This window comes from Silurus aristotelis (assembly GCF_946808225.1).
Source record: "Silurus aristotelis genome assembly, chromosome: 6".
Taxonomy (NCBI): Eukaryota; Metazoa; Chordata; class Actinopteri; order Siluriformes; family Siluridae; genus Silurus; species Silurus aristotelis.
The window spans coordinates 20,986,269-21,012,432 of NC_139579.1; the positions used below are offsets into that span (position 1 = coordinate 20,986,269).

The 26,164-nt window shown below is 38.1% G+C and overlaps 1 protein-coding gene and 1 long non-coding RNA gene across 6 annotated transcripts in view; one reads left to right on the forward strand and one right to left on the reverse strand.

Annotated features, from left to right (window-relative positions):
• mipol1 (mirror-image polydactyly 1) overlaps window positions 1-26,164 on the reverse strand; it is a 45,341-nt gene that overhangs the window by 7,579 nt on the left and 11,598 nt on the right. For 4 of the 5 annotated variants that reach the window (XM_083545374.1, XM_083545373.1, XM_083545370.1 and 1 more), the window contains exons 3-12: window positions 21,986-22,070; window positions 21,024-21,100; window positions 18,570-18,783; window positions 17,793-17,928; window positions 14,868-14,973; window positions 13,340-13,469; window positions 11,183-11,216; window positions 10,445-10,615; window positions 6,445-6,546; window positions 1,997-2,097 (exon numbers count right to left, since the gene is read on the reverse strand). In XM_083545374.1, the coding sequence (XP_083401500.1) occupies window positions 1,997-2,097; window positions 6,445-6,546; window positions 10,445-10,615; window positions 11,183-11,216; window positions 13,340-13,469; window positions 14,868-14,973; window positions 17,793-17,928; window positions 18,570-18,783; window positions 21,024-21,100; window positions 21,986-22,070 (1,156 nt within the window). The remainder of the gene's footprint in view (window positions 1-1,996; window positions 2,098-6,444; window positions 6,547-10,444; window positions 10,616-11,182; window positions 11,217-13,339; window positions 13,470-14,867; window positions 14,974-17,792; window positions 17,929-18,569; window positions 18,784-21,023; window positions 21,101-21,985; window positions 22,071-26,164) is intronic. The other variant, XM_083545371.1, reaches the window with a different exon arrangement.
• LOC310728182 lies at window positions 15,059-17,453 on the forward strand. Its single transcript, XR_014534205.1, has 2 exons — window positions 15,059-15,870; window positions 16,542-17,453. It is a non-coding gene; the product is annotated as an uncharacterized lncRNA (long non-coding RNA).

Consider the following 26,164-nt stretch of genomic DNA (forward strand, 5'->3'; position numbering starts at 1 on the left):
AAAAAAAAAAAAGACTTTCATACAGAATCTGTCATGTGGCCAGAAAAATCCTGCCTCAACATTATACATACAGTGTATATAGTCATGTCTGTGGAACTGAGGTGTTGACAAGCAGGGGTGTTGCTTTCAGTGATGATGAGTGATCTCTGAGGAGATGAACCGTATGGGGACCAGGGTGTTAATCCATGTCCAGTCCAGCTTTGACTCCCTCTGCTCCTGGCTTATGCTCAAACAAAGCACCTTATACTTACATAAAGCCTGACCTCCTCAGCATGACCCAGCCAACGACAACGCATTAAACCAAACTGGCTGCACAAAATCACCTCAGTGTTTTTCTTAACAATATAGTTCTGGGTAAAGCGAAATGAAATTGCCAAAGCAGAAGGTTCACAGGACTGACATTCCAGCTTGCGTGTACTCATCTATTCTCTGGTCTTTCATCTGACTTGGACTGTCTGTTATCCTAAAAGGCACAATGGAGCTGGCCAGGCAATCCTGAGAGCAAACATATCTTCTGGCCTTTGTTGGGTCTGGAGAATTCTTCCTTTAAAAAGGTCCAACCCCAAAGACACATTGATAGGGAGCAGGAGCAGGACTGACCCCCCCGTCTCACACAATACAGATTGTGTGGGTGAATACAATGTCCGCCTTTTCCTCCTCTAGCACAGACGGTGTGCGGGAAAGGGTTGCCCCATGTGCCATAACCAGTAATATCTTTGTGAATGCATGTGCATGCTGAATAAAAAACAAAACATCAAAAAAGGATCCTTAAAGTAGAAGGATGTATGTCTCACAGGAACAGGATCCAGCTCCACAAACCAGAAGGACCAGTTTAGGAGCCAAATGTATTTGATCCTATTTTAGATTTTTAACAGACTGATAGATAAAATGCAAGGGTATGACTCCTGATGAAATGATTAGACATGTGGGAGTGAAACTAGTGCACCTGTTTTAGACCTTGATTCTGTGTCAAAGGCTTTCTTTTGTGCAAAAGTCTCAAATAAATACTTGAAATGTACATTTACATTTAACATTCGGCGCATTTATCAGACGCCCTTGTCCAGAGCGACGTACAAAAGTGCTATGTGAAATGTACTGTATCAGGGGCCAAAACAATCCGAATCAGGTGCTAGTGAAAAATCTGTGGTTAATACTTTACAAGGTTCCAGAGTAAAGCAATAATAATAATAATCCATGGCCTTTAAATCTACAAACAGTCTGCAAGAGTGCATAGGAAAGCAATGTGCTGCAAGAAAAAACACATTGGCTGGACATCTTCAAATGCATTTCTCCCATTCGAATAGTGAAATGATTCACCTATTTTTTTGATTCCCCCCCCCCCCCCCTTACCTTCCACACCAAGGCACACAGTGCATATTAAAGCTAGTTTTAGTATTTATTATCTGTTTGACTGTGCTGCTGAGCTGGCTCAATGCATGTTTTTTTTCTCTGCCTGCTTTAATAAGAAGAACAGTGATGATGGGAGCTGGCATATAAAGATCTTTATTAAGACACCGTATGGGCTAACTCTTTCAGGAAAGTGTGAACAAGAGAAGAGAGAAGAATGATGAGATAGAAGCAGAGAAAGAATGAAAGCATTCACAGGAGAGCAAACAAACAAAAACCCAGAATAAAAAAAAAGAAAAAGCAAGAGCAAAGTGTAACGGACGAAGGAAAGTCACGGGTACATGTAGCTTTATTTCCACTGGGAGGAGTGCTCGAGACTTGTGTATTTATATATATAAAAAAAAAAAAATGTATTATGTACTGTTGGTATGACTTTATAATTTATACTCTTTGAGTTTCCTTTGTCAAAAAAAATAAATTCAGTACAATTGCAAAGTTCTTTGGTTCTTATCATATAATTGGCTTTATGGAATTATCTGAGGTCTGCTAAATTACTAATGCAAAATTGAATAGTGAAGTAAGCATGCTTGAAGTGAGTGTTTGACATATGAGAACTGTGGTGGGTGTGTTGTAAGTATGGATGACCCACCTGTGGCACCGGCGCAGAGACTGGAGCTCCTCCTCTAACTTGAGCCCAAGCTCCCGAGCCATATCCCTCTCTCTCTGTACAGCCTCCAACTCTCCCTGCATCTATTTACAGAGTAGTGTGCGTTTAAAAAAACAAGGCACAGTAATATCAAAATGACTTATTTTGCTATTCATTAGTTAGTTGGTTATAAAACGACAAAGCCTTTTTTACAACAGTTTGAAAGATAATTTCATTTTATTGCTGAATATAACATCGTGCAGTTTTGAATCAGTTTAATTTCGGAACCAATACAGTGTTGATAATGTCACATTATTTGGACTGTAATTTGATTACACACATGCACCTCTCTTATCTCAACTGCCAATATTAATTGCTTATTGAGAAGGAACAGAGGAACTCAGCTGTGTTACCTCTGTTGCCAAACTCTTTCTTCATGTAACTCACACTCTGTCTTTCTCTCTCCACTCACACTCTCACACACATACACACACTCATTCATTCCCTTCCTCTCACTCACACACGGTGAGGAACTCACTCCAAGGGGGATCTAATTCAATCTATTGTCTTCCCATTCAGCACCTACTCAGAGACAGCATGTTGGGTGACACAGGCTGCAGGGGAGGCTGGGCAAATACTGTCCGCTGCTTAAACCTGACCAGCACTAAAGCTCCTGCTAATGACCAGCCGTTGAAACAGATCCATTGTTGCTCTTACCCTCCCAGCAGCTGGGAGCGCAGGGACAGACAATGAAGGTTGTTTAAACAAACACAATAACCTGCCCTACTGTAAATGCCTGCGATTGACTGACTATCTGTATGATGAGAGGAAGAGAGGGAGGAAATACAGAGGAAGATACAAAGCATGACAGACTAAGGTAAAGGGGTCAAGAATAATAATAATAAAAAAACAGGGATAAAATGAGTACCTGAATTGTGTTCAAATGTATTTTATTGTTTATGGTAAGAGTTAGAGTGTTCAGACATACATTTCCCCTGTGTTATAGAATAGGTGAATGGGATACACTTCACCTTATCTTCAGATTAAAGGAGTACTGTATTACTCCTAACATACTGGGCTTAACCTGCAATCCTGTTGTGTACAGACTTCACCAGTAGGATTTCAGCAATCAAATAATTATAAGAGCTGTCTCTGTTTAAAAGCTGTAGCTTGTGCTGTATTTCATTAAAGTCTTTCATTTCCAGAAAATAAAAAAACACATTGCTCAATATCAGTCTATGTAAATATGCATGTTGTATAACATATGACATATAATGTAAGTTTGTAATATTAGCTACACATTCTATCTGAAACGTTAAATTTTTTTTCCCATGAAAAAACAATTAAGGTATTAGATGTATTTTTTAAACAGGTTCTTTGTACAGAAAGAAAAAGCTGCTATATTATGTGGAGTTGCAGAATGCCTGTTGTATGGCGAGTGCTATAAACACCTTTGCCCTAAGTGCTTGCAGCTTCTGCCACTGCAGCCCAATCGTTCTAATTACCGGAGTGCAGGTCTCACAAGTCAAAGAGAACATCAAAAAGACGCTAACCTCTAAAGTCAATATGTACTTTTCTCCAACAGGGAGCTGAGCTCAACTTCAAAGCCGGATTCTTTTAATCATATGTATTTTATCAGCATTCATTATAATATTATCCAAATGAGGTCCACAGAGTGGCGTTTTAACCTGGAGAGATTACTCTCTGTGTACAGGAGAGTGGCTGCCTTGACCTTTAGGAGAGGCTGCTGGGTAGGGCAGTGCTGGGCAGAGCATGGCCTTTCGGCCCCAGTAGGGAGAGTCAGCAGTGCCGCCCACCATCAGGGGTGCTGCACTCTGATTGCATACCAGTTTCATTGCTTATTTACTAATCAGCCATCTTCTTTAATGCAGAGAGGATTTTTGTTTTCTTTTAGCTTTATCATTGCAATATTGACAACATGCACTCTACATTTACTCTAAAACCCAAATAACTCTCCACTCAAAGTCACCTGATAAAGAGAACTGCCTTTGTTGAGAGAACAAGGCTCTTTCTCACTTGTTCAAGCCAGAATCCAAATAAATCATGATGTATACAGAAGAGTTGGCATACAGTATGACTGGTCTAAAGTATTATTTACTGAGCAAAGTGGTCAGAGATCAGGAAAAAAAAACAACAGTAACACTAATCTCTGAAAGGTATAATAAATAACCCAGGCCTGTTAGGAGTGTCTTATACAGTATGCACAATTGGCCATTAGCATAAAGTGAATCAAAACTGTCACCTGACTCACCTGTTCTAAATTTTACGTTATTTAAAAAAGTTCTTATCAAACAACAGACAAATAGTGTTTAATATTTCTTTTATAATTTTGCCCAATATATTAAAAATAAGGCTATTAAAAAAGAAATCATATTTATATGATGGTGGTTGATCCCTGAGAGGTTAGAGGAAGCAGCAATAACTGTTTAGTGTGTTAGCAGCTTGGAAACCCGGGGCAGGTTTGTGTGATCACTGTGTGGCCGTCAGTGCTCTGAGAGAAAAGCTGCAGAGCAAACACAGGTGGTTCAGGGCAAGGGCAAAGCCCTCAACAACAGCCCACTTCTACTGACCTCCGCAGCCACTTCAAGCCCATTCTCAACCCCCACAACGGCACTCCACCCTAGGCATTTAGAGCTCCCTAAAGCCTCACGAATGTGCACACACACACACACACACACACACACACACACATATATACCCCACATATCCATTCGGTAAAGGACTCAGAAATGGCTGCTGAACAGGTTTCTGCAAAGGTAAAGCAGAGATGAAATAAGAGATAAGAGAGAGAATAGCCTCAGGTTTTCTCCAACTGAAACTCAAAGTGACAATTTCTTGGCAAATAACCTGCTAACTTTGCGAAATATAGCATAATAACTTTCTGCAATGTCAAGTTTCTTATTCCTCATTCTATAATTGCAAAAAAAAAAAAAAAAAAAAACATTTACAGTTAAGTGTTAACGATATGAGTGACAGTTTAAAACCTACCTCTTAATATTCATCCTGGATAAAGCTCTAAAAGCTTATGTGCTCCAAATTTGATATAAAGATTTTTGAATAGGGGGTTTGTACAACAGTTTCTATGCCATTTTCTCACTCTCTTTTTTTTTTTTTTTTTTTTTTTTAAGTAAAATGTCATTTGATAAGTAGCAGTCCTGCTCATTTTTTAATTGTTTTGTGAATATGTTCCTAACACTGTTGAGTAATTTTTCGACAGCTGTTCCCATTTCATTTTAAATTAAAAACCCTGCTCTGTAATCCCAAGAGTCAATCTGTAATTAAGGGGATTTAAAGAAAAACCAAGTGCTACATTAATAACAAAATTTAATATATTTCCTAATAAGCCATTCTTCGAACCACCTTAATTGTAAATCAGAACATAGAGCAAGTCCTTGGAAAGCTTTGACCAAATATTCAAACTGGACTCATGATATATATCGCGTAATAATTGTAATGATAAACGACGAGGTCACAACCAAGTAAAGCAATTGTTTTAGCTACAACAATAAATGGGGTGTTTTGAATTGAATAATAGAATTACAATGTCAGGCCAATTGACTGCACCAGTTCAATTCCGAATTCAAATGATTGCCTCCTTATCAAACAACATAAATCTACAAATCCAATGACAAATATTTATAAACAAACACAGGGTTATTTGCATACATGTCAAGATCAAACAGTACATCGTGTATGATACAATATAAAGCCAATAAAACTACACTAGTAAAAAATTACTCTATATATTTATGTAAAACAGTTAACAAATGACATTTAATATCTATACAGAGAGGTGTTTTTTGTTAAAAATTCTGAGATTTACTGTAAAGCTAAAATAAAATTGTGTAAAAGTTAAAAACTACATAAAGCATGCGGAATGCTGAATATCTCTTACATAAGACGCAGGTTAAAACATTATAGTTCAGATAAATAAGACTTCCTACAAATGTGTGCTAGATAGTTAAAGTAAAATTGGTGTGCATGGGGCAGTGGCCCAGGTCGTGGCCCTGACACAGCTCCCCTGGTGAAACGTCCTCTCTCACTCTCTCAGAGTCTGTTTACTCAGCTCTATCTAATGACGGCCCTTTTACAGCACTCTGCATTTAACTCAAGGGCTCCGGCTGCATCAGATAAATACAGCAAATCAAACAGGGCTGTGTTTGCCCTGCACCTCCCCGACAGACATGTAGCGAAGCATCGCAGCTCGCTGAGCAGCCTCTGTCACCTTAAAACCGTGGGTAACACTACCACTATGGTCCCACTAATCACTGCTATTCCCACTCTAAATCAATACAAGTTAATAAATGATAGCACTGATTAGTTAATGGGCTGAAGATTGAGGGTGGTCAGAGTAAGACGGTTAATCTGACTTTTTTTAAGAATATAGAGTGCAGAAGGGGTCATTAGATGTGCATACATATACTTTTTACCTTGCGTACCCGTTCCTGATTGTTTACCACGTTCAATTGACAGGTGTTGCTGGTCTGGCTCAGCTCTCTGGTGTGAAGAAGCTCTTGCTCCAGGTGCTTGCACTACAGAGAGGAAGATACAGACGCTGAAACAAGGACGCATTTGGAACACATCATGGAATAACTAACAACAACTTGTAGAGAGGGAGAATACAATCAGCTCCTCTGTAACTCTTCCTCTCTGATGATTCATTTTTAGTCCAGTGTCTCTTCAACATTTTTCTTATTCAATTTGCAGCTCCTGTCTGGACTGCTCACCTAACCAATACATGCATGCAAGGACAAAGAAAAGGTCAAACTCAATGCATTGTTCATGTTTATCCCAGATCTGGCCCTTTTATTTACCTACTTGTTTATTTTACTCAAAATACAAACAACTTCGCACCCTGTACACAATTTATACGCTATTATTATTTAACATACAGAGCTGTACTAATATTTACAGTGTGCCTCGCAGACTCGGTAAGCGCATGTTGCAGTGAAACAGTGTGTAACTAAAGCTGTTCAATGAGAGGTGAAATCTCAGCAGGATACTAGCCTTCTGACTTAGTTGTTATTACATTTACTGTAAAGTACACACCACTGATATTACTCTCTCTGTATGTAATCCTTAGGGAAACACGTTCATTTGAGGTGCATTTTAAAGTTAAAAATAATATTAAAAAAACTTTATGAGAAAATACCCACACATGGATGTGTGTGCTAAAATACTTAGTACACACCAGCCATGCATGAGGGAAAAACTATATAATGAAGCTACAGAACGATCACCAATATATAACATGTGTGACATTCTAACCCTCAAACATTCTGTACCATCCACTCTTTCACAGGAGAAGACGTGAAGGCAGCACTGACAGACAGACAGACTGAGCAACAGACAGTATAAACAGTGATGCGACAGCTACTTGCTGAGTATTATTGTAAGTCGGGTTGTTTCAGACCGGTCCATATGTGCTCTTCTCCATGTGCACATACCAAGACTGAAGGACACTTACTAGGAATGTAAACCATCCTTGCTGCCTGACAAGTCCCAGTGTTTCGACATCCAGCTGCCACAAAGCCCAGTGTCCACGCAAACAAGCCTTTCAGCCACCGAGCCCACTCCCGGCCCTTTCCTCTGCAGACTAAAATAATAGCGCTGCCGTCCAGACAAAACACACAGCTCCTCTTTAGTGTCAGCTTGAGTTATGGCTCTCAGGCAACAGATGTTTTTTGGGGGAAACGTATTTAAATCAGAATGCACCTCTGTTCTGACGCAAAGGCCTATCCTGCTGCTTGCCCCCCAAAAATAGCCACAGTCTGAGAGAAATGAGGCATAGCAGCAGACACATTAACCAAGTTAGTCGATTCAGAATCACTGAATTTCGGTAGATTACAGTCAGTATAGGGGCATTAAAGCCAAATTATACACACATCATTATGTGTGAAAGGGCAAATCCAAAGAAATATGATTTCAAGAACATTCGGGGTGGCCTAAATCGTCTAGAGAGGCGATTTCATTTCCTCTCTTACTTTAACATCAGCACTCTATCAATATCAGGAAAGATTCAATAAGCGTATCAGGCGTGGAGATATAACGAAGCACATCTTATTCTGAGCATTCACTTCAAGGATAGGACGGAAGTGAGAATAAGATTTATTTCTCCTAACACTTATCCAGCTTTTCATATTCCACCAGGCCGGAGGGATGTGACGGCCCTGTGCCTGCTGCCGGCTGCTAATCCTTACGAGATGAAGAGAGGGATGGGAGAAGCGGCAGGGGAGAGAGAAATCCTTAAGGATAGAGAGGGGACCCATCTCTGCCTCAGAGGGATTAGGCCAGCGTTTGCAACATACTTCTGAAATTGCCCTGTAGATGGGTTTTGGCCTTGCTGAAAAATCAGGGCAATGCAGTAATAGAGTGGTAGGGTTTGGGTAGAGTTACACCTGGTCTTGCATTAGCATTAGAGTGGTTACCTCTGCTTACTTAGTTGACCATTTTTAAATATCATTGGATATACCAGGTCTAATTATATAAAAATACAAAAAGCAGAGTCTAGACACAAGTACAATAAAATGTAAAATATATAATATAAAAAAAATATAAACTTGTGTCTATGCATGAAATTGTGATGGGATTTTTAATGAATAAATCCACAGTGTCTGTAGAATGTAGTGACATTATACTGACAGACTGAATATGCAGGAATAACAGTGTTTCCAAGAGTATGTTCTAAGCATGGAAATAGAAAAAAAAAAAAAAAATAGTAATTGAATTACTCAGTTTCTCATGTGCCAGGCTCCGTAATCATCCATATGTGAGTTTCTATAAACAGCAACAGGAAGCGTGGGGAAAGAGAGAGCTTTCCTTCAGTGGAAGAAGCACAACATAGACTCAATCTGCTGTGTTGCTTTTCTTCTTCACATGTCTAACGCTTGTTTTTCTGTCTTGTATCCAGGCATGTTTCTCAATGAATGGGAATGATGTTTAAATATTCCTCAAAATTTCTAGCCACAGTTATGTAAGCAGAAGAAAATGGTTTAGTCCTTGATAGTCCTCATGAAAACCTACATGGATGAATATCTAACCATTTTTCCTGTGCAACCATCATACTGATAAATTCATTCAAGTATATTCTTTTCTAAACTAAATATTTTGAACTAAAAATGGATATTTAAGCTGCTTAACAGAAATCTAAAATATATATGTATACAAATATATTAATATAAAACAAATAAAAAATGTTGTTACCTAATAAATGTATCCAGGCTGAACAACCACCATATAGAACACAAGCAGAGAAAAGATGATGATCAGGAATGTGTCTGTTCTCAGTCATGTTTACATCACTGACTCCCTCTGTCTCATCCACGTTAACCCCAGACTTCTTGTTGCCTTCTGACTGCTCATTGTTAGCTTCATAAACTAGTCTACATCTGTGGTGTGTGAGAGCCATGAAAATTATACACCAGTGGTAGATTGAAAAATCCATGCAAAGACAGAAATTAGGCTGATTGTCTAAAAAAAAAAAAAAAGCACGCAATGAGAAGGAAAAAAACATTTACATTTTACCAAATAGATTAAAAACTAAATTAACAAGCCTGTTTTGAAAATGTATGAAGTAGAAAGTACAGATATTTGTGTAAAAATGAAATGAGAAAGTAAAAAGTTGTCCAAAAAATTCATAGTGAAGTAAAGTACTGATACCCGAAAAATCTACGTAAGTACAGTGATGAAGTATTTGTACTTAATTACTTCCCAACTCAGAATAATAAACCTTTCTCCAGTCTCCATTATTTTTTTTTTAGATTATGTGAGTAATCTGTGATGTACCTTTCCTTTCATTCCCACCAACACGATAAGGTATAGTTTAGTACTTTTTCCTTAGCTACTTTAAAATAATTAAATGTACAAATCCAAAACTTAAGCATCTGTAAAAACTACCCTGACTATCCAAATAAAACAGATATTTATATGACATCACGTAATATGGCCAGTAACCATCAACCAAGAACTGCGAAAAATACATTGGCCCACGCTTGAACTTTGCAATGAAGTAAAATATCTGGATGTCAATATTTGGTGACCTGCTTGTTTGTTTTCATTTGATTGAAATATGTGTGTAGGAATGGTATATCAAATATTTGAGGTTATGCAGCAATATTTGTCACTACATGGGAATTAGATAGTTACTGTGTTGATTCTTAAATCAGGGCCCGATCAGTGAATAAACACCGTATGCACTATAATATGCACTATAATAGTCTGGTTATTAAAGGCATTTTATAGAGGTGTTAAGATGTGGTATGAATTGTGAACAGTCAATATTTAAATAAAGGTGTTTGATCTTCTTCTGTGGTGTAAAGGGTTCAGGCTTGGTACACAACAAGTGTGTGTGAAGTCTCAAGAATCGAAGTGTGTTAAAGCTGACCCTGACTGGAGCGTGATGTGTGTGTTGACTGTGATACTAATTCCTACCCTGGTTAAGGCATTGTCTCGCTCCTCTATGACAGCTTTCATCTCCTCTGAGGTGATCTTAGAACGGCGCTCCCTAGCCCTCTGAATGCGCTCCATGATGGCCATACCACTCTGCTCAATACTCAAGGCAGAATCCGCACTGCTCACCCTGTTGAGCAACTCCTCCAAGTCCTGAGAGACACAGATTCAGACACACACTTGCCTTATCATCCTTGTGAGGATCTTTCAATAATATAATTATAATTAATAATTATTCAATGCGCCATTTGATTCTAACATTAACTTTAGTCAGAAAACATTCGGTTGTAGATTTTTAAATAAAAGCTGCAGTCACCACGTGGTCACTCACACACACACACACACACACACACACACACACACACACACACACACACACACACACACACACACACACACACACACACACACACACTTTACTAAATAACAAAAAATAAACTAATTTCGGGATATAATTTTTTTTACTTTAAAAATAAAACTAAAAGAAAGGCAGAGATCATGTACATGTTTATTTTATGTCAACATTCATTGTTTGTCATTAAAATATTTCTCATATCTAACTTTAAACAAAGAATTGGGCTTAAATTTGACATCAGCTTTCGTAGTAACATTCCAAATCCTTCTGTTTCTTAAGGTCGTTCTTCCTCATATAAACACAATTTCACTGTAATGGTATGGAGACAAAATGTAAGACCACATGAAATTCACCAAAGGGCTTACCATGTCAGTTTCCTCTGGGTTAATATTCTCCAGCCTAGAGAAGAAGGGTGCAAGGCAGGGAGGGGGAGACAGAGTGTGAGAAAAGACAGAAATGAAAGGTAGTGAGCTTCAATCAGTTTCCTTTCCTGCACTTGGCAAAATGAGATCACTTCCTAAAGCCAGTAATTGCATTCTGTTGGGATTTTTTTCTGTGTGGTGCAGAAGACACTCCAGCATATTAAAAGTGCCACCAGCCCCTGCGATTATTCCACAATAATGCCCATTCTGCTCAGCAGTGACAGTGAACTGTTAAGATATTAATGTTTACTACACTATATGACCACAGGGATCAAATGTTCATATGTGTGGAAAAGAAGAGAAACGTATTTGGACTGAACTGTTTAGACCCTTCTGGTACAAAGCATTTTATAAGGTAAAGGGAACTTTAATTACAGAGCCCAGTACCCACTGAATCACAGATACATTCAACTTCAAAATATTTTACTGTGTGTTTTAACTCTCATGTGAATAAGAAGCCTGGTGTGCAACTTACAGTACAGCCCCACACAAATATAAGCCCCAGACATCTATTGCATTTATTTCAATGTGAACATTTCTCCATGTATTAGTATTATTTGTTGTTAGACACTTGTTACTTATACAAAGTAAGCATCATGGCTATATATCAGCTTTCAAAACCTGATCAAATTTCTTGAGAAACTGCAGTAATCCTCCTGGTTAGTCAGCTCTCTCCTTTAAGAGTAAATCGGATTATTCCGGACCGTCTCTGGCAGAAAAACAACAACCTCTCATTTAATTTACAAAGGCATTACATGGATCACCTCCCATTATAAAGGTACATACTCATTCACACACAGACCCAGCAGTGACCTGTGAAAATACGATTTTAAAAACGTGCCTTCCCATTCCTGAAGATTCCCAGTGATAATGGGATTCTGCATACTTGGCTACCAATTACCATTTTTAGAGGGAGGCTGATACAGGCGCTGCAATTCTGCGTTTAGAAAGATGTTTGCATAATTAGATTTTAAAGCGTGATTTTGTGGTTCAAAGGAATGAAGAAAGAAAATGTTTTTATTTTATTCCACTCAATTACTGCAGTATGTCTGAACGACTTGGGGAACTATCAATAAATCATGAGTGCGGGTGATGCCATCAGTAGCATGCAATACAATTAAAATATGTAAGAACAGGTTTTAAAAAATTGACTCTGGTATGGTAAGGAATGGGGTGGAATGAGCTGACTAATCATGAAATTCAATGCATTAATTTTGTCCCTGAACAATAATTATAAAAACCTCCATATTATTATATTTATCGCTATCTTTTACAGGTGCACAAATCAGCTTTACTCTCTAATTGGCCTCACTATTCAGGAACTGCATTCTCACCCTAAAACTCTCTGCACCTGCAAACTAGACAAACAGAAAAAGATCATCACATTAATTAGGGCAGTTGAGGCAGGGTGTTAACGGTAAATATCTGCTGAGCTGAAGGACTTGATTGATTTCCAATGCAGTGCAACTTTTGACTGACAAGCCAGCACTAGGGTGAAGAGACTCTTATGAAATGTCACACCCGTCTGATATATTTCCAAACCAGTCGATATTGGATTTTTCTCTCTTCACCCTTCTCACCCCTGAGTCCATTCATCCAGCTTGTCCTGCAACAGCAGGAACAAAGCAGCCTCCCATAGGGCTGACAAGTAAACCCACACCCTGGGTGCAGTTCACAAAGCCCTAAAGCACCAGTACAAAAGGTCTGAAAATTTTTAGATTGGTTTGCAACACAGGGTTGAAGTAAAAGGCATAACGGAAAACCGCTTGAACATTTTACAGCTGCCTCTGGGTCTTTTTTATTATCTCATTCACTTCAATAGATGTCTAAATAAGTCAGTCAGTGTTTTAGTAGGGCAGTGCAAAAAATAAAATAAAACATTTCATAGCAATAATTCACTTTTTTGAACACACTGCACAATTCTGAAATTCAAAATTCCTAGAACAGTGAATGAGTGAATCCTTTTTGAATATGTGGGATAATCTTGGACAAATGAGAATACTTGAATGTGAACAGATACACATCGAGACTCCATCTTAAAGGAAGACTCTGCAAAGTATATAAATTGGTTGCATGAATCAACATAACATAAGAACATACTCAAGTGCTGCCTCTTGAAGCTTCTTGGCTCGGAGAAGAGCCTCATCCCGCTCCTCATTAGCTAGCCGCAGTCTGGCCATGACAGCCTGGTCCCTCTCCCTCTGAGCTTTATAAATCTCCTCCACTAATGCTAAGAGAGATAGAGACAAAAAGAAAGACAGACACACAGTGTGAGAAAGTATAAGAGAGATGGGTGGTTATTACACTTGTATTGCCAAAACCAGAGTTTCAGCTGCACAATAACAAGCCTAAGCTCCCCGGGAAAAGGGTTATTGCTACTGAAACACTGTGACAAAGGTATTAATAACTATAAGTGCACCTCATTTTGAGATGGCTGCCTCTGCTCAGGTTTGACACGCGTGTGCCCAGAGTAATAAAAAACAGCAGCTGTGATGTACCTTGCAGTCAGTGTCATGTCCAGGAGAGGCATTTGATAAGGAAAATTTCAGCATCAAAACAGCCTGGTTTACCACTACTTTAAAGAAAGAGCAAGCAATTACATATGGCTCATGTCAGGAACCATCTCATACTACTCAGACACAGGAGAGGCAAATTACTCATGACCAGGAGGCCTCAATACCAGGCTGGTACACTAAGAAACAGATGGAAAGCAATATACGTCCTGGAAATTAAGAAAGAGAAAAAAAAAAAAATAAAATAATAAAATAAAATAAAATAAAATAAAATAAAATAAAAAAATATAATTATTAGAAAAAATATATATTGTGTCCGTTCTAAGCTTATATGGAACGGACACAATATATATTTTTTCTAATAATTATCTTTTATAGAATTTGAGGTCTACAGAGACAATGAGTAAATTGTACTTTTATGACTTGCTTACATTTCTAATGTTATATATACACTGCCCAAATCCATCCTGTTCCTAATATAATCACATACTAAAAGCAATCGATAATTATTTTTTGAAGCCTGCAGAAAGTAGCACTGACAACCATTAACATCTATTTCCTCTCTTTGCACTGGCTTAATAATAAACAGGCAGCCTCCATCTAAATCATGTCAAAGTTCAGTAGAAAAAAAAAAAATCAATATTACATTTTGGTAGAAGTTGTCATTTAAACACTGCCTGAACACTTATCCTGAAGTATGCGAATGATAAAATCAAAATGGCAAGGACATTCATGTTTCTTTGATTATTAAATGAACATTTGGTAGCCTAATTGTACACCATATGTCTTGTATTATTTATTTATTTATGCATGATAGAAATCTTCCAGATAATTTGCATCAGTGTAGCCTGACTTGTTTTAAAAGTTGCGTTTATGCATATCAAACGGATACCCATTATTACACTGAATGTCTTCGAGTCTCATTGAAATACTAACAGAATTGGAAACACAATACAAAACACAGAAAGAAAGCCTCATTTGTCACAGATTATATTAATTTATAAATGTCAAACAAAATTAGTTTTAAATCAGTGGTGTATATTGAGAGGTCTGTTGGAACATAACGCAGTTGCTTATTTGTGCGGACAAATACTTATAATCGTCTTCTTTCATACCTGCAGCTCTCTCGTATGCATGGGCCCCAAGTTTCTCTTCCTGAAGCTGGCTATCCAATTGAATTGTCTCAAGCTCTTTTTCCTTCAAGGCCAGCTTTTCCTGGAGCTACACACACACACACACACACACACACACACACACACACACACACACACACACACACACACACACACACACACACACACACCTCCCATCAGAAACGGATATGCATGAAATAATGTTCTGGCAAACACCAGCATTTCTGTCTTGGCATCATTACTTTCTGACAAAGTGAATCCCATACACCAAATTCAGACTGTTCCTGTTTGTTCTGTGGTAATTGCACCACTAGCCTCTTTGGCACATTTTTTCGGCTACTAATAAAAAAGAGGAACTGCTTTGTCGTGACAATAAATCCAAATCGAAGAGTGATTCTTTACAGGTTTCTAAATGATAAATGTAACCTCCTGTCTTAAATATTTTTCCTCTCAGTTTGTTTTTGTCCCAGCTCAACTTTTTAAAGACGGGTGGACAGAGCTGGAACCCTCAAAAAGCTCTCTCACATCTCTGCCAGCGAAAACACTCACAGGACATGTTCCTGCCTCTCTGTCAGGAGTCACAGCTACTTGCAAACGCAGGACATCAATTACAGTTGTGTCAGTGTGGCTCTCCAATTCAGCCCATTATGGGAAAGTTTCCAGATGAGCAAAGATCGACACAGTGACAGCTGCAGGGCCCAACAAAGACCTGCACAGCACCTGGCAATTCTGACAATGTGTTTATGTGTACTTAAGTAACATGAAAGCTGGAAAACTCCCACTCACTTGGTCAATAACGTTTTCTGGTACTGTCAATAAGCAGTGACTTTAAATTAGCAATAACAATAGTAGGGTCAATAAGCAGTGTACTTTGAAATAGCAAAATACAGTGCATCCGGACAGTATTCACAACAAAATGGATTACATTCTTTATTTCTTTTTTTTTTCTTTTTACTTGCTGCTGTAACATAGAAATCTCCCCATTGTGGGACAAATAAAGGTATATCCTATCTTATTTTCTTCAAAATTCCACAAACAATACTCCATAATGACTGCATAAGAGAAGTTTGTTTAAAATCTTTGCAAATTGATAAAAAAAAAAAAAAAAACAAGAAAAAAAGACATTGCCATGACACTCAAAATTGAGCTCAGGTGCATCCTGTTTCCACTGACAATTGTTGAGATGTGTCTACAACTTGATTGGAATCCACCTGTGGTAAATTCAGTTGATGTAAAGGTGCACACATGTCCATATAAGGTCCCACAGTTAACATTGCATGTCAGAGCAGAAACCAAGCCATGAAGTCCAAGGAATTGTCTGTAGACCTCCAAGACAGAATTGTTTTAAGGCACAGATCTGGGGAAGGGTACAAAAAAATTTCTGCAGAATTGAAGGTTCCAATGAGCACAGTGGCCTCAGTCATCCATAAATAGAAGAAGTTTGGAAAAACTAGGACTCTTTCTAGAGCGGAGCCGCCTGGCCAAACTGAGCGGTCGGGGCAGAAGGGCCTCAGTCAGGGAGGTGACCAAGAAACTGATTGTCACTCTTAAAGAGCTCCAGCATTTCTCTGTGTAGAGAGAAGACCTTCCAGAAGAACAACTATCTCTGCAGCACTCTACCTATCAGGCCTGTATGGTAGAGTGGCCACTCTTCAGTAAAAGGCACATGACAGCCCACCTGAAATTTGCCAAAAGGTACTCTGACCATGAAAAACAAAATTCTTTAACTCTTTGGCCTGAATGCCAAGCATCATTTCTAGAGGAAACCAGGCACAGCTCATCACCCGGCCAATACCATCCCTACAGTGAAGCATGGTGGTAACAGCATCATGCTATAGAGATGTTTTTCAGCAGCAGGAACTGAGAGACTGGTCAAGATTGATGAAAAGATCATGTACATGAATGCAGCAATGTACAGAGACATTCTTGATCAAAATCTGCTCCAGAGTGCTCTGGACCTCAGTCTGGAGTAAAGGTTCATCTTCAAACAGGACAATGACCGTAAGTCCACATCCAAGATAAGGAGTGGCTACAGGACGATTCTGTGAATGCCCTTGAGTGGCCCAGACTTGAAACTGATTGAACATCTCTGAAGAAAACGTGATCTGAAAATGGCTGTGCGCTGACATGCCCCTCCAACCCTTTGAAGCTTGTGAGGTTCTGCAAAGAACAATGGAAGTAACTGCCCAAAAATAGCTGTGTCAAGCTTGTAGCATCAAACTCCAAAAGACTTGAGACTGTAATTGGTGCAAAAGGTGCTTCAACAAAGTACTGAGAAAATAGTGTAAATAGTTATATACATGTCCTTTTTTTTCATTTTTTAATTGTATTAAATTTGCAAAGATTTCAAAACAAACTTCTTTCAGGTTGTCATTATGGGGTATTGTTTGTAGAATTTTGAGGCAAATAATGAATTTAATCCATTTAAAATAAATCCATGTAACCATAAACTTAGTAACGCTTTTTATTCCAAAAAAGCGTTACTACGTTTATGGTTAAATGGATTAATTTTAATTCATACTATCCATTATCTAGCTGTCTATATGCTGATCTACACTCAGGGCTTTTTTTTTTAAATAAAATCAGTATGCTATTTATATGATCAATTTAAAAAAAATTTAAGCTGAGGACCTCAATGTCCAACTGTGGTGCTGCATAATCAACAAAATACTAATTACGAGAACATCTTTTGGAAGGCTGGCCTCTTAAGTATACTTCCAGAGACTTATAAAATTTTTTATCAGGACATGATACTGAAGCTTTTCACAACCTTACAAAAATGCTTTATTTTTGTTAGCTTTTTTCTGTATCTACACATGCCGCTAGAAATCAAAAATGTATATGCCTATGAAAATGATCTAAGCTCAAGCAGTGAATGTACTTTAAAATAGTTTAGTTTTTATTGACCTTCTTATTGAGGTCTCGGAGCAAGTCCAGCTCCTTCAACAGGAATGTAATGTTCTTCTCTTTATCCAGGAATGGGACTTGCCTTTTGGTGTCATTGCTAAATTTGGAATTTCTATTGCCCTCCTCTGTGATTATTCTGAAAAAAGACAACAGTTCATTAGAAATGGTCTTATTAACCTCCCATGTGGGCCACACAAACGAATCAGTAACATTTTGGCATGCAATTATCAAATACACAAGGGATGCAATTTCCAACTTTCAAGAATATTACTGTTTTATTTACTTTTGAGATATTACGCAAATTATACAGTTGACCTTTAAGCTAATATTAAAGTATCACTGTGGTGTATTGGCAGGTAAATTGCTTCCCACTTTTAAGCCACAAATTTGATTCAGTTCTTATTAAAAAGAGATGAAAATGCAATGATTTATATATTGATCAAAGACTGTTCACATTGTGGTCTATTTATAACCACCTTACAATGGACACGGACTACAGAAAACATATTTTAGGGATATACTCAAATGCTTGATTTGTTGTGAAAGGTCAGACAGGTAAAAGGAAACAATGGTACAAAATGCACATTCGTGAGAATGAGAAAATAATATTTCTAAAACAAAAATGTTCACCATCCATTATGGAAGTGCTTGAATGCATTTCTGTATTCAGACAAAAGACCACAAAGCATCCACGTTCTTAATAAATTCTATAAATTTCTCTTAGCACAATAGTTTAGCCGTACTTATCTGGCCATTGGTATTACAAAGTGTGCTGACCTGGGATCTGTTGGCTCAGGTGTAATACAGTGTGATTTGCTAACAGCACTGTTGTCCGTCTCGTCTTCATCCACATCCAGGCTCTGCTTTGTAGGGGCTCTTTGAGGGGACAGCATCATGTCATCTATATTTTTAACTGGGTTTGGCAGAGGAGGTGGCAATGGTGGAGAGGGTCTATGCACTGGTTTGTCTATAGCCCTGGGAGAGTCAGAACCTGGGTAAGAAAATTAGTTATTTTTTTTTTTTTTAAGACTGAAAGTTTTATTCCGACAAAATTATTAATTTCCTCTTATTCTCTGTGTAAAGGAGCAATTGAATCGATCACACTGATTTGTAAAAAGCGTCACCCATAAAATAGCAAAACTATGCGGAGAGAAAAACGTCATGCCACAATGTAACGTCGCAAGACTCTCATTCTCCTGGTTTGAGAAGAAGGTCTGACAGCTGAAAAGCTGCTCTGTTGGTTTTTTGGCTGCTTTGCGTCAGCTCTCCAAAAAGGAAACTGGGTCTGGTCATCTTTCACGAGGGAATGTGGCGGGCCAGGATGAATGACTGGCAGCAAGGGAAAGCATGCTCCTCTGTCAATGTTTCTGTAGCGCTCGGGGCCAGAGTCACAGGCTAGGAGACAAACACAGAGGCCTGTCTCGCTGGCAGCCTTTCTGAGGATTCGCTTTGTTCGCCTGCTGAGGGCTGGCCCTCTCGCTTACTCTCTCACCGCCTCTGCACCAAAACCTACTGGCTATTCACACTCCATCAAAATCAATAGAGCAGCCATTAACACAGCAAATCATTTGCACTCGGTATAATTATCCAGTTGTGAGAAAATATGATTATATTTGATAAATCTAACGTGTGTAGCATTACCTACAACCATAAAATCATAGAAGTTCGAATTTTATTTATTTATTTTCTGTCAGCCAATTTCAAAAGCGAATACACAGGGTCAAGTTCTACACTCGGAAAAATGTCTCTCCTGCAATTATAAAATATACAGAAATCATTTCAACATCAATGTAATTCAAATAGAATCATACTCAAACATTGACACCTTACATTAATGCTTTAGAAGCACAGTCTGTAGAAAAAGAAATAGGGGTTAAAAAAATAAATATAATAATAATAATTGGGGGGGGGGGGGTGTTAATCGGAGTTAATAAATGCAATGTGATGCAGGAGTCACAGCCTTGCAACCACGATGTCCAAAAAGCTCCAGCTTAGCAGCCACAATTATTTAGCGAAAGGTCAGGTTTTGAAGTTGAGATCAGGGAGGTCTGCCTCATAGCTTTGTTGCTAGGGCTCTGGTCTCAGGATTGCTGGAGACAGTTATTAGTATTCTCTGTAAGACTCACCAGTGCAAACACCAAATTCAACCATGAATAATAATGCCAAACACACTTATATAAGCCCTTTTGTCACATGGCAAATACGCGACTTCTCGATACATTGTTCCTTAACCTGGGTTACTTCTTTAATTTTATTTCCCCTCTCTCAAAACGTAGCTGAGCTGCAACCAAGTACGAGTGTGTTTATAGTAGCATTTCCTCACAAATGGGAGAGCAGGCATTTAATCTAAACGGTGGAGAAGATCGAAGTTATTTCCTATGGGAACTTGCCAAAAGGAAATGAAAAATAAACCTGAGTGTAGAAAAATTATCGCAATTTGGTGTCATAGCAGCATCTGATAAAATATATACACTTTAGTTACAAGTGTAAATCACACACACACTTCCATATTAATTTACCAAAACAAAAAAATCACAATAACAATATAAACAAATAATAATAAAAAAAAAATTAATACAAATAATAATTAAACAAATAATAATTATAAAACGGCAACTATTATTCCAGTCTCTGTCCTAGCAGTTATTAAAAATCCGTGTGGTGAGCAGGAGCTAGAAGTGGTTTAGCAAGAGTCCAAATGTATATTTGAGCAGAGTGTCAGAATAAATTTGCGCTTCGGGAGCGTTTGGTGAAGGGTGGGTAAATACGCGTGTTGTCATTCCAACCAGTTTATCTAAATAGTGGCTCTGCCATAGTATTATGGCCTAAGCAAAGTTATTAGGCGACAGCCTGACACAGTGGTTGAAGGTGATTTACACTTGTAACTAAATGTTTATGTATTGCATGGAACAGCACGCGGGCAAACAAGGAGGCTCTTTTTGAAATCTTGAGCCATTTGTTCCAAACAGACAAACGCTTTAGTGGAAAAGAATAAAAGAAACAAAAGAATTATGGAGTACCACATTTATCCAAACACACAATAGCACAATCACATGATAAATAGACAATTAGATGTAAATGGAACAGTTTTCCTAAATTTCACTTTCAGCTATTGCATTCAAGGAATCACTATGTATTGTTTATTTGACAAAACAGAAAAATACAAACCCACAAACAATAATCAATTACAGTCATTTATTACAGTCACAATTTTTTTAAACACAAAATTACCTTTAAGCTTTTTCTCCGGAGCCGCTGTCTCCAACCTGGTTTGAGAGATATCTGGGCTGGAGCCCTGGCCACAGAACCTGAAAACAAAAATATCAGCCAGTTTCGAGAGCATGCAATCTAATACAGAGCATTTGTTTTGCAGAGGATGAAGGATATTGATGAAGTGGACATCGTCATGAAATGCTTTGATGGACTCGCCCTTGCTTTTCAAAGCCCCGAGCGCAGGTAGTACATGAGGTAAATATCAGCACTAAGGAGTGAGTGAACAAGAGAGATAATTCTGACTCAAAAAGGCCAGGGGGCATTCAGCCAGCAGAATACATCATTATTCCCCAAAAATAGGCAAATTAAAAAAATCCTCAAGTTAGAAACTATATAAAGTGCATGCTTTTTATTAAGTACACACAATTGATTTTGTATTTATCTACATAGTTTTAGTATCAAAACATCTTTTGTTTGTAATTTGTTTACTATTGTCTTGCTATAAAATTTATATTTAGCCACAGACAACAGGTACTGTTTGGAAAATAATTTTATAACAAGCACAATCAATTCAAAATACGTAATATGAGAGACACTGTCTAAATAAAAACAAAATGTAAGAATAACTAAATATGGAAGAAAAGCAAATGCACACGGAACAATAATTGTAATAACTCAACATCAAACTATACGATGTGCCGTTATTTTTCCCCTAAGTGCACACATACATCCTCACAAAAGAAATTATTTGTACGCAATTTCAAAATGAACAAACCAAGCAGTTGTGTTTTTTCTTAAACAACGTAACATCATTTTGGATTTAGAAAACATCTCTGCAAAGATGTTATTACGACAGGTGATCACTTGCAGCAATGTACACTGATAAACATTCCCACATATTACAAAACTCATCCTTAATTGTCGCGTGTGGGAGAAAGCCATTGACAAACAGTGTAAAATGAGCAGAGAAGCATCTTTACCCAGGTTGTGGTGTGGTCTCTGAACAATGGCGCTTTATAGGGGACGGCAGCCTTTGTTTCAGTTCCTCATTGACTTTGGGATTAGCTGGAAATATATAGAAGGTATGATTAATTTCTGAGAAGGGAGAAAAAAAAATGCTTTTCATCACAGGCACTCAGTCAGGTTCACTCCATTAGACTAGACTTAGAAAGGTTAGTATTAATTATAGCCTGTCAATATGATCTCAGGGGTGCTAGGTGGAAAAGCGATCTTTAATAACTCCTGGAGCATAGACAGCACAACAAGACAGGCAGCTTTAATTTGCAGAGTAAAATTGTGCTCCAAGACTTTGCTTTATCCCCTCCACTGTGTACCGGAGCTCTACCTAACAGTTTATGAAGGACTAATGAACGAGGGCAATTAACAAATCGTAATCCCGTCATGCGATCGTTTTAATGCTTTTAGCTATCTGGAAAGTAAACAGACGTTTAATACAGCTCAAGCCATATCAGATCCTTGTTAGGGAGCGCCAATTAAACTTCAGCTTCTAAGGTATAATTAAAATGACGGGGGATAATTTAGTTCCATAAATGCAAGTTAATTCATAAGCAAGCAACAAATAGGCAGGAGACAATTAAGAGGCATGGCTGACATTCAGGGATAGAGTCTGTTGCGATGTGCTTCCACAAGCAGCAGTGGGACTGGGCTACCCTCTAGTGGTGAAGCCAAAGACAAAAAGCTAATTAGTCCTAATGCAAGTTTACCAGTCAGCTTTGTTCTGGACACACAATCCATCAATATTCAGCACAGCCATAAACAATTTAAAGAAAATATTAGTTTGATCAACAGCCAAGATTCTGCCGCTGATTCACCTGAGCTTGTCTTGCAGCAATGCACATACCAAAGCCAAGAGAAGAGGCACGTCATCTGGACTGGACAGCATTCCCGAAATAATTTTGACAAATGCTGTATAATTTGGTCTCACATTTAAAATGGAATAATACAGAGAAAGAATGGGACAGAGAAAGAGAGGGAAGACAGACAGAAAAAAAGGGAGGGGGGGCATATTGGTAGGTTGGGTGCTAGACGGGGGGGTGACCCCCGGGGCAGATGCCAGTGGAACGTTATCCCTGCGTTGTAAGCCAGCACACACTGCTCACACACTATTCAGCTCAGACACAGTCAGGCGTGAACGGACAACTGGCTTTTTGTGCAAAACACCACGGGGCTCCATTAATCTCAGTGATAGACTCTGGGCAGGAGTTGGCCCTGTGCACAGGAGTTTTAGACAGAGAGGAGGAGGAGGAGAGTTTTCCAGCTAGTAGGTATGGCTGAGCAGTCTCGTAATCCTTTATCACAAACACAAGAAAAGTAGCTTTTGAAAAGAGAAAGGAAAAATAAAACGAGCACACAAACACGACCTTTCGATAGTCTTGTAATTTTCACAGAGGCACACTGCAAAGACCTTGGAAAGGGCGCTTTACCAAATAAATTTGGATTGATTCGCTGATTGACGCTGTTTCCTCAGAGAATTACCTTAGAGGAACTTAATGAAACTGCCATTCGGCAATAAACCAATACAGAGGAATAAAAAAGCGCTGCCTCTCATTTAATGAAAGTTTAAACTCGGTCGATTGTAACAGAGACCTGTTTCCTTTGAAGAGTTTCTGATGCCTTTACAGATGGTGAATTAGCATCACATCTACATTTCTACATGATCTGTAGCTTCCTCATGACAGATTTATGAGTTATTAGCATTAGCACACACAGAGATCTCCTGAAAACCCGCTTTCATAATAATGCTTTTGCACCGTGCTATTAATGCACTAGGCTTGCAGTCCAGACTCAGTTCCACTGCATTAAAAACTGCCTGCTAATTAACTTTTGACATGTTGGTCCATTATATCTAATCGCAATTACGAATGCATGCCCCGAAATCTTCATATAATAACCGAATACTTATCTATAGCAATAATTATCTATAGTAACACCATTTTCTGTATAGAAAAAAAAAACGTGGGCTAAATGAGTATCAAAAAACTATTTAAACTTTTCACATTTGTCCTCTACTGTCTCCCTGTAATCTTCATTTTCCTGCCTTGTAGACTTTAAGCTAATTGCCTCTGTGGGTTACTTATTATTCATGTTCAATTATTGCAGCGTAATGTCTTTAAATCCTTTTAAATGGCCATTCATGAACTGCATTCATTGAAATTGCCTTTGATGTATGTCAAAGATGAAATTCTTCAAAAAGAAACGTCTAAGCCCAATTACAATCAACCAATACCGGATTTTGCATTTTGTCTAATATAAACTAAATTTCATTAATTTTTTAAGCTCTTTTTAATACATTTCTACGGCAGAAAAAGTTTCCAGATTCCTCAGGCTGTCATTTGTATTCCAGCTGACTTTATGAATATTAATAACCATGTTATCCTGATTAAATGGGCTTCACACAAAATCCCCATGGATCCACAAGCTCAGGCTTCTCATCTTACCAATTCTTTATGAATTTTGATACGGACATTAATCTGGAAAGAAACTTAAAGCAGGTTTAATTGTACACCGTGCCTTCACTTTCCAACCATAATAGAGACACGATTCGGGAAGGATAAATAGATGCGTCGCAGGGTGTGTTTGAGGCGCTGCATGAACCGCTCTTGTTATTGTCACCATGTCTCTTATGTAGAAAAAATAGCTACAGTATAAGCACTGTACATTTGTCTCAGTAAGAAAAATCTATGCTTACATCTTTGGTTAATGCCTACTAGTTACCCCGCTGTCCATAGGAGTCAAGTTTCAGACAAGTAGGAAGAATTAAAAAGACAAACATATTTTGCTGTTATCTTTCTTCCCAGTTTATCTGGCAGGATCATTTAACACATGGCTTTTATCTGAAACAAACAACAACAAAAAACTGTACTTAAGAGGACATAACGACTTATTTAAATCAACTATTATATCCTAAATTTGAAAGTCTGGTCAAAATACATTTCCCTAACACATACAAATGGAGTTTGTTCAAGCAATTTATAGGAAATGAAGTAAAATAGTCGATTTATTAAATTTGGCATTCTATTATGAATTTGAGAAACATTTGACTGAGGTACCCTTTAGACACTTCTCATTTCATTTAACTGTCAAAACATGAAAAGAAAATGAGGAACACTTGCACCCTGTAATCTAAATGATAAAGATTGTTCTGTTTGAGTTGATAATTAACCAGTTAGGAAATATAAAAGCCTGAACTAAGAGAGACAGAATGGTGATTAACAAATGGACCAACATGCATTTAAAGCCGGTCACTCTTATTCAGGAAAAATGTTCTGTAGACATAGATACTGCTACATGTACACACTCAAAACAAGTTCTACGTTATCTTTGTAGCTAATAAAGCCAAATCTGAAAAAGAATTGTAATAGGTCGAATTGTGTACGAAATAGGCAAGACCATCACAAGTTCAAAATGACGAGCTCTAACTTTACGTCCACCGAGTGATTGAGTTTATAGCCCTTTGATGATTGAAATATCTAATAGGCAGATTGCGCTTTATGGCTTGCAGAATTGGTCTTATAGGCCTAAACTCATTCTGAGAGCAGGCGTGGTAGTAATTGAATTGAGATTGGGGGGAAAATGAGGAAGCAGTGCTGTCGCAGATCCCCCTGATGGATCCAGCCTCGGTCGCGTCTAACAAGCCGAGATTCGCTGATCCCCAGGCATTAACAGGGGAGGCACAATGACCTGCCAAATCTAGCAGGATGAGTGCCTCATTTTCCGAGTTCCAGCTAATTTGGGTATGGGAAAGCTGTAAGGAGAGGACAAGAATGTCCAACTCCTGCATTCATTCGACAGTGCAATCACCTCAGTGCGTTTTCTGTGAAGACAAACTACCCAGTAACGGATTCTCTAAAAGCAAGATGTTAACAGGCCATATTAGACATCATAGTGTTATATGTTTAAACTAAATTGTAGCAGTGCATGTGATATACACAGAGCAATTAAAAAAAAAAAAAAAAAAAAAAAAAGTTTAATTTGTGTTGTGTTATACAAAGAAAAAACTATTTCACTGTAATGTATACGTGGCAATTAAGGGCTGCTTCTTTTAAATTCTAATATGACTTTAATAAATGAGAGTTCATTTAGAGCCAGGCATCACGTATTATTTAATGTGGGTTTTTTTTTACCTGGATATTCCATGT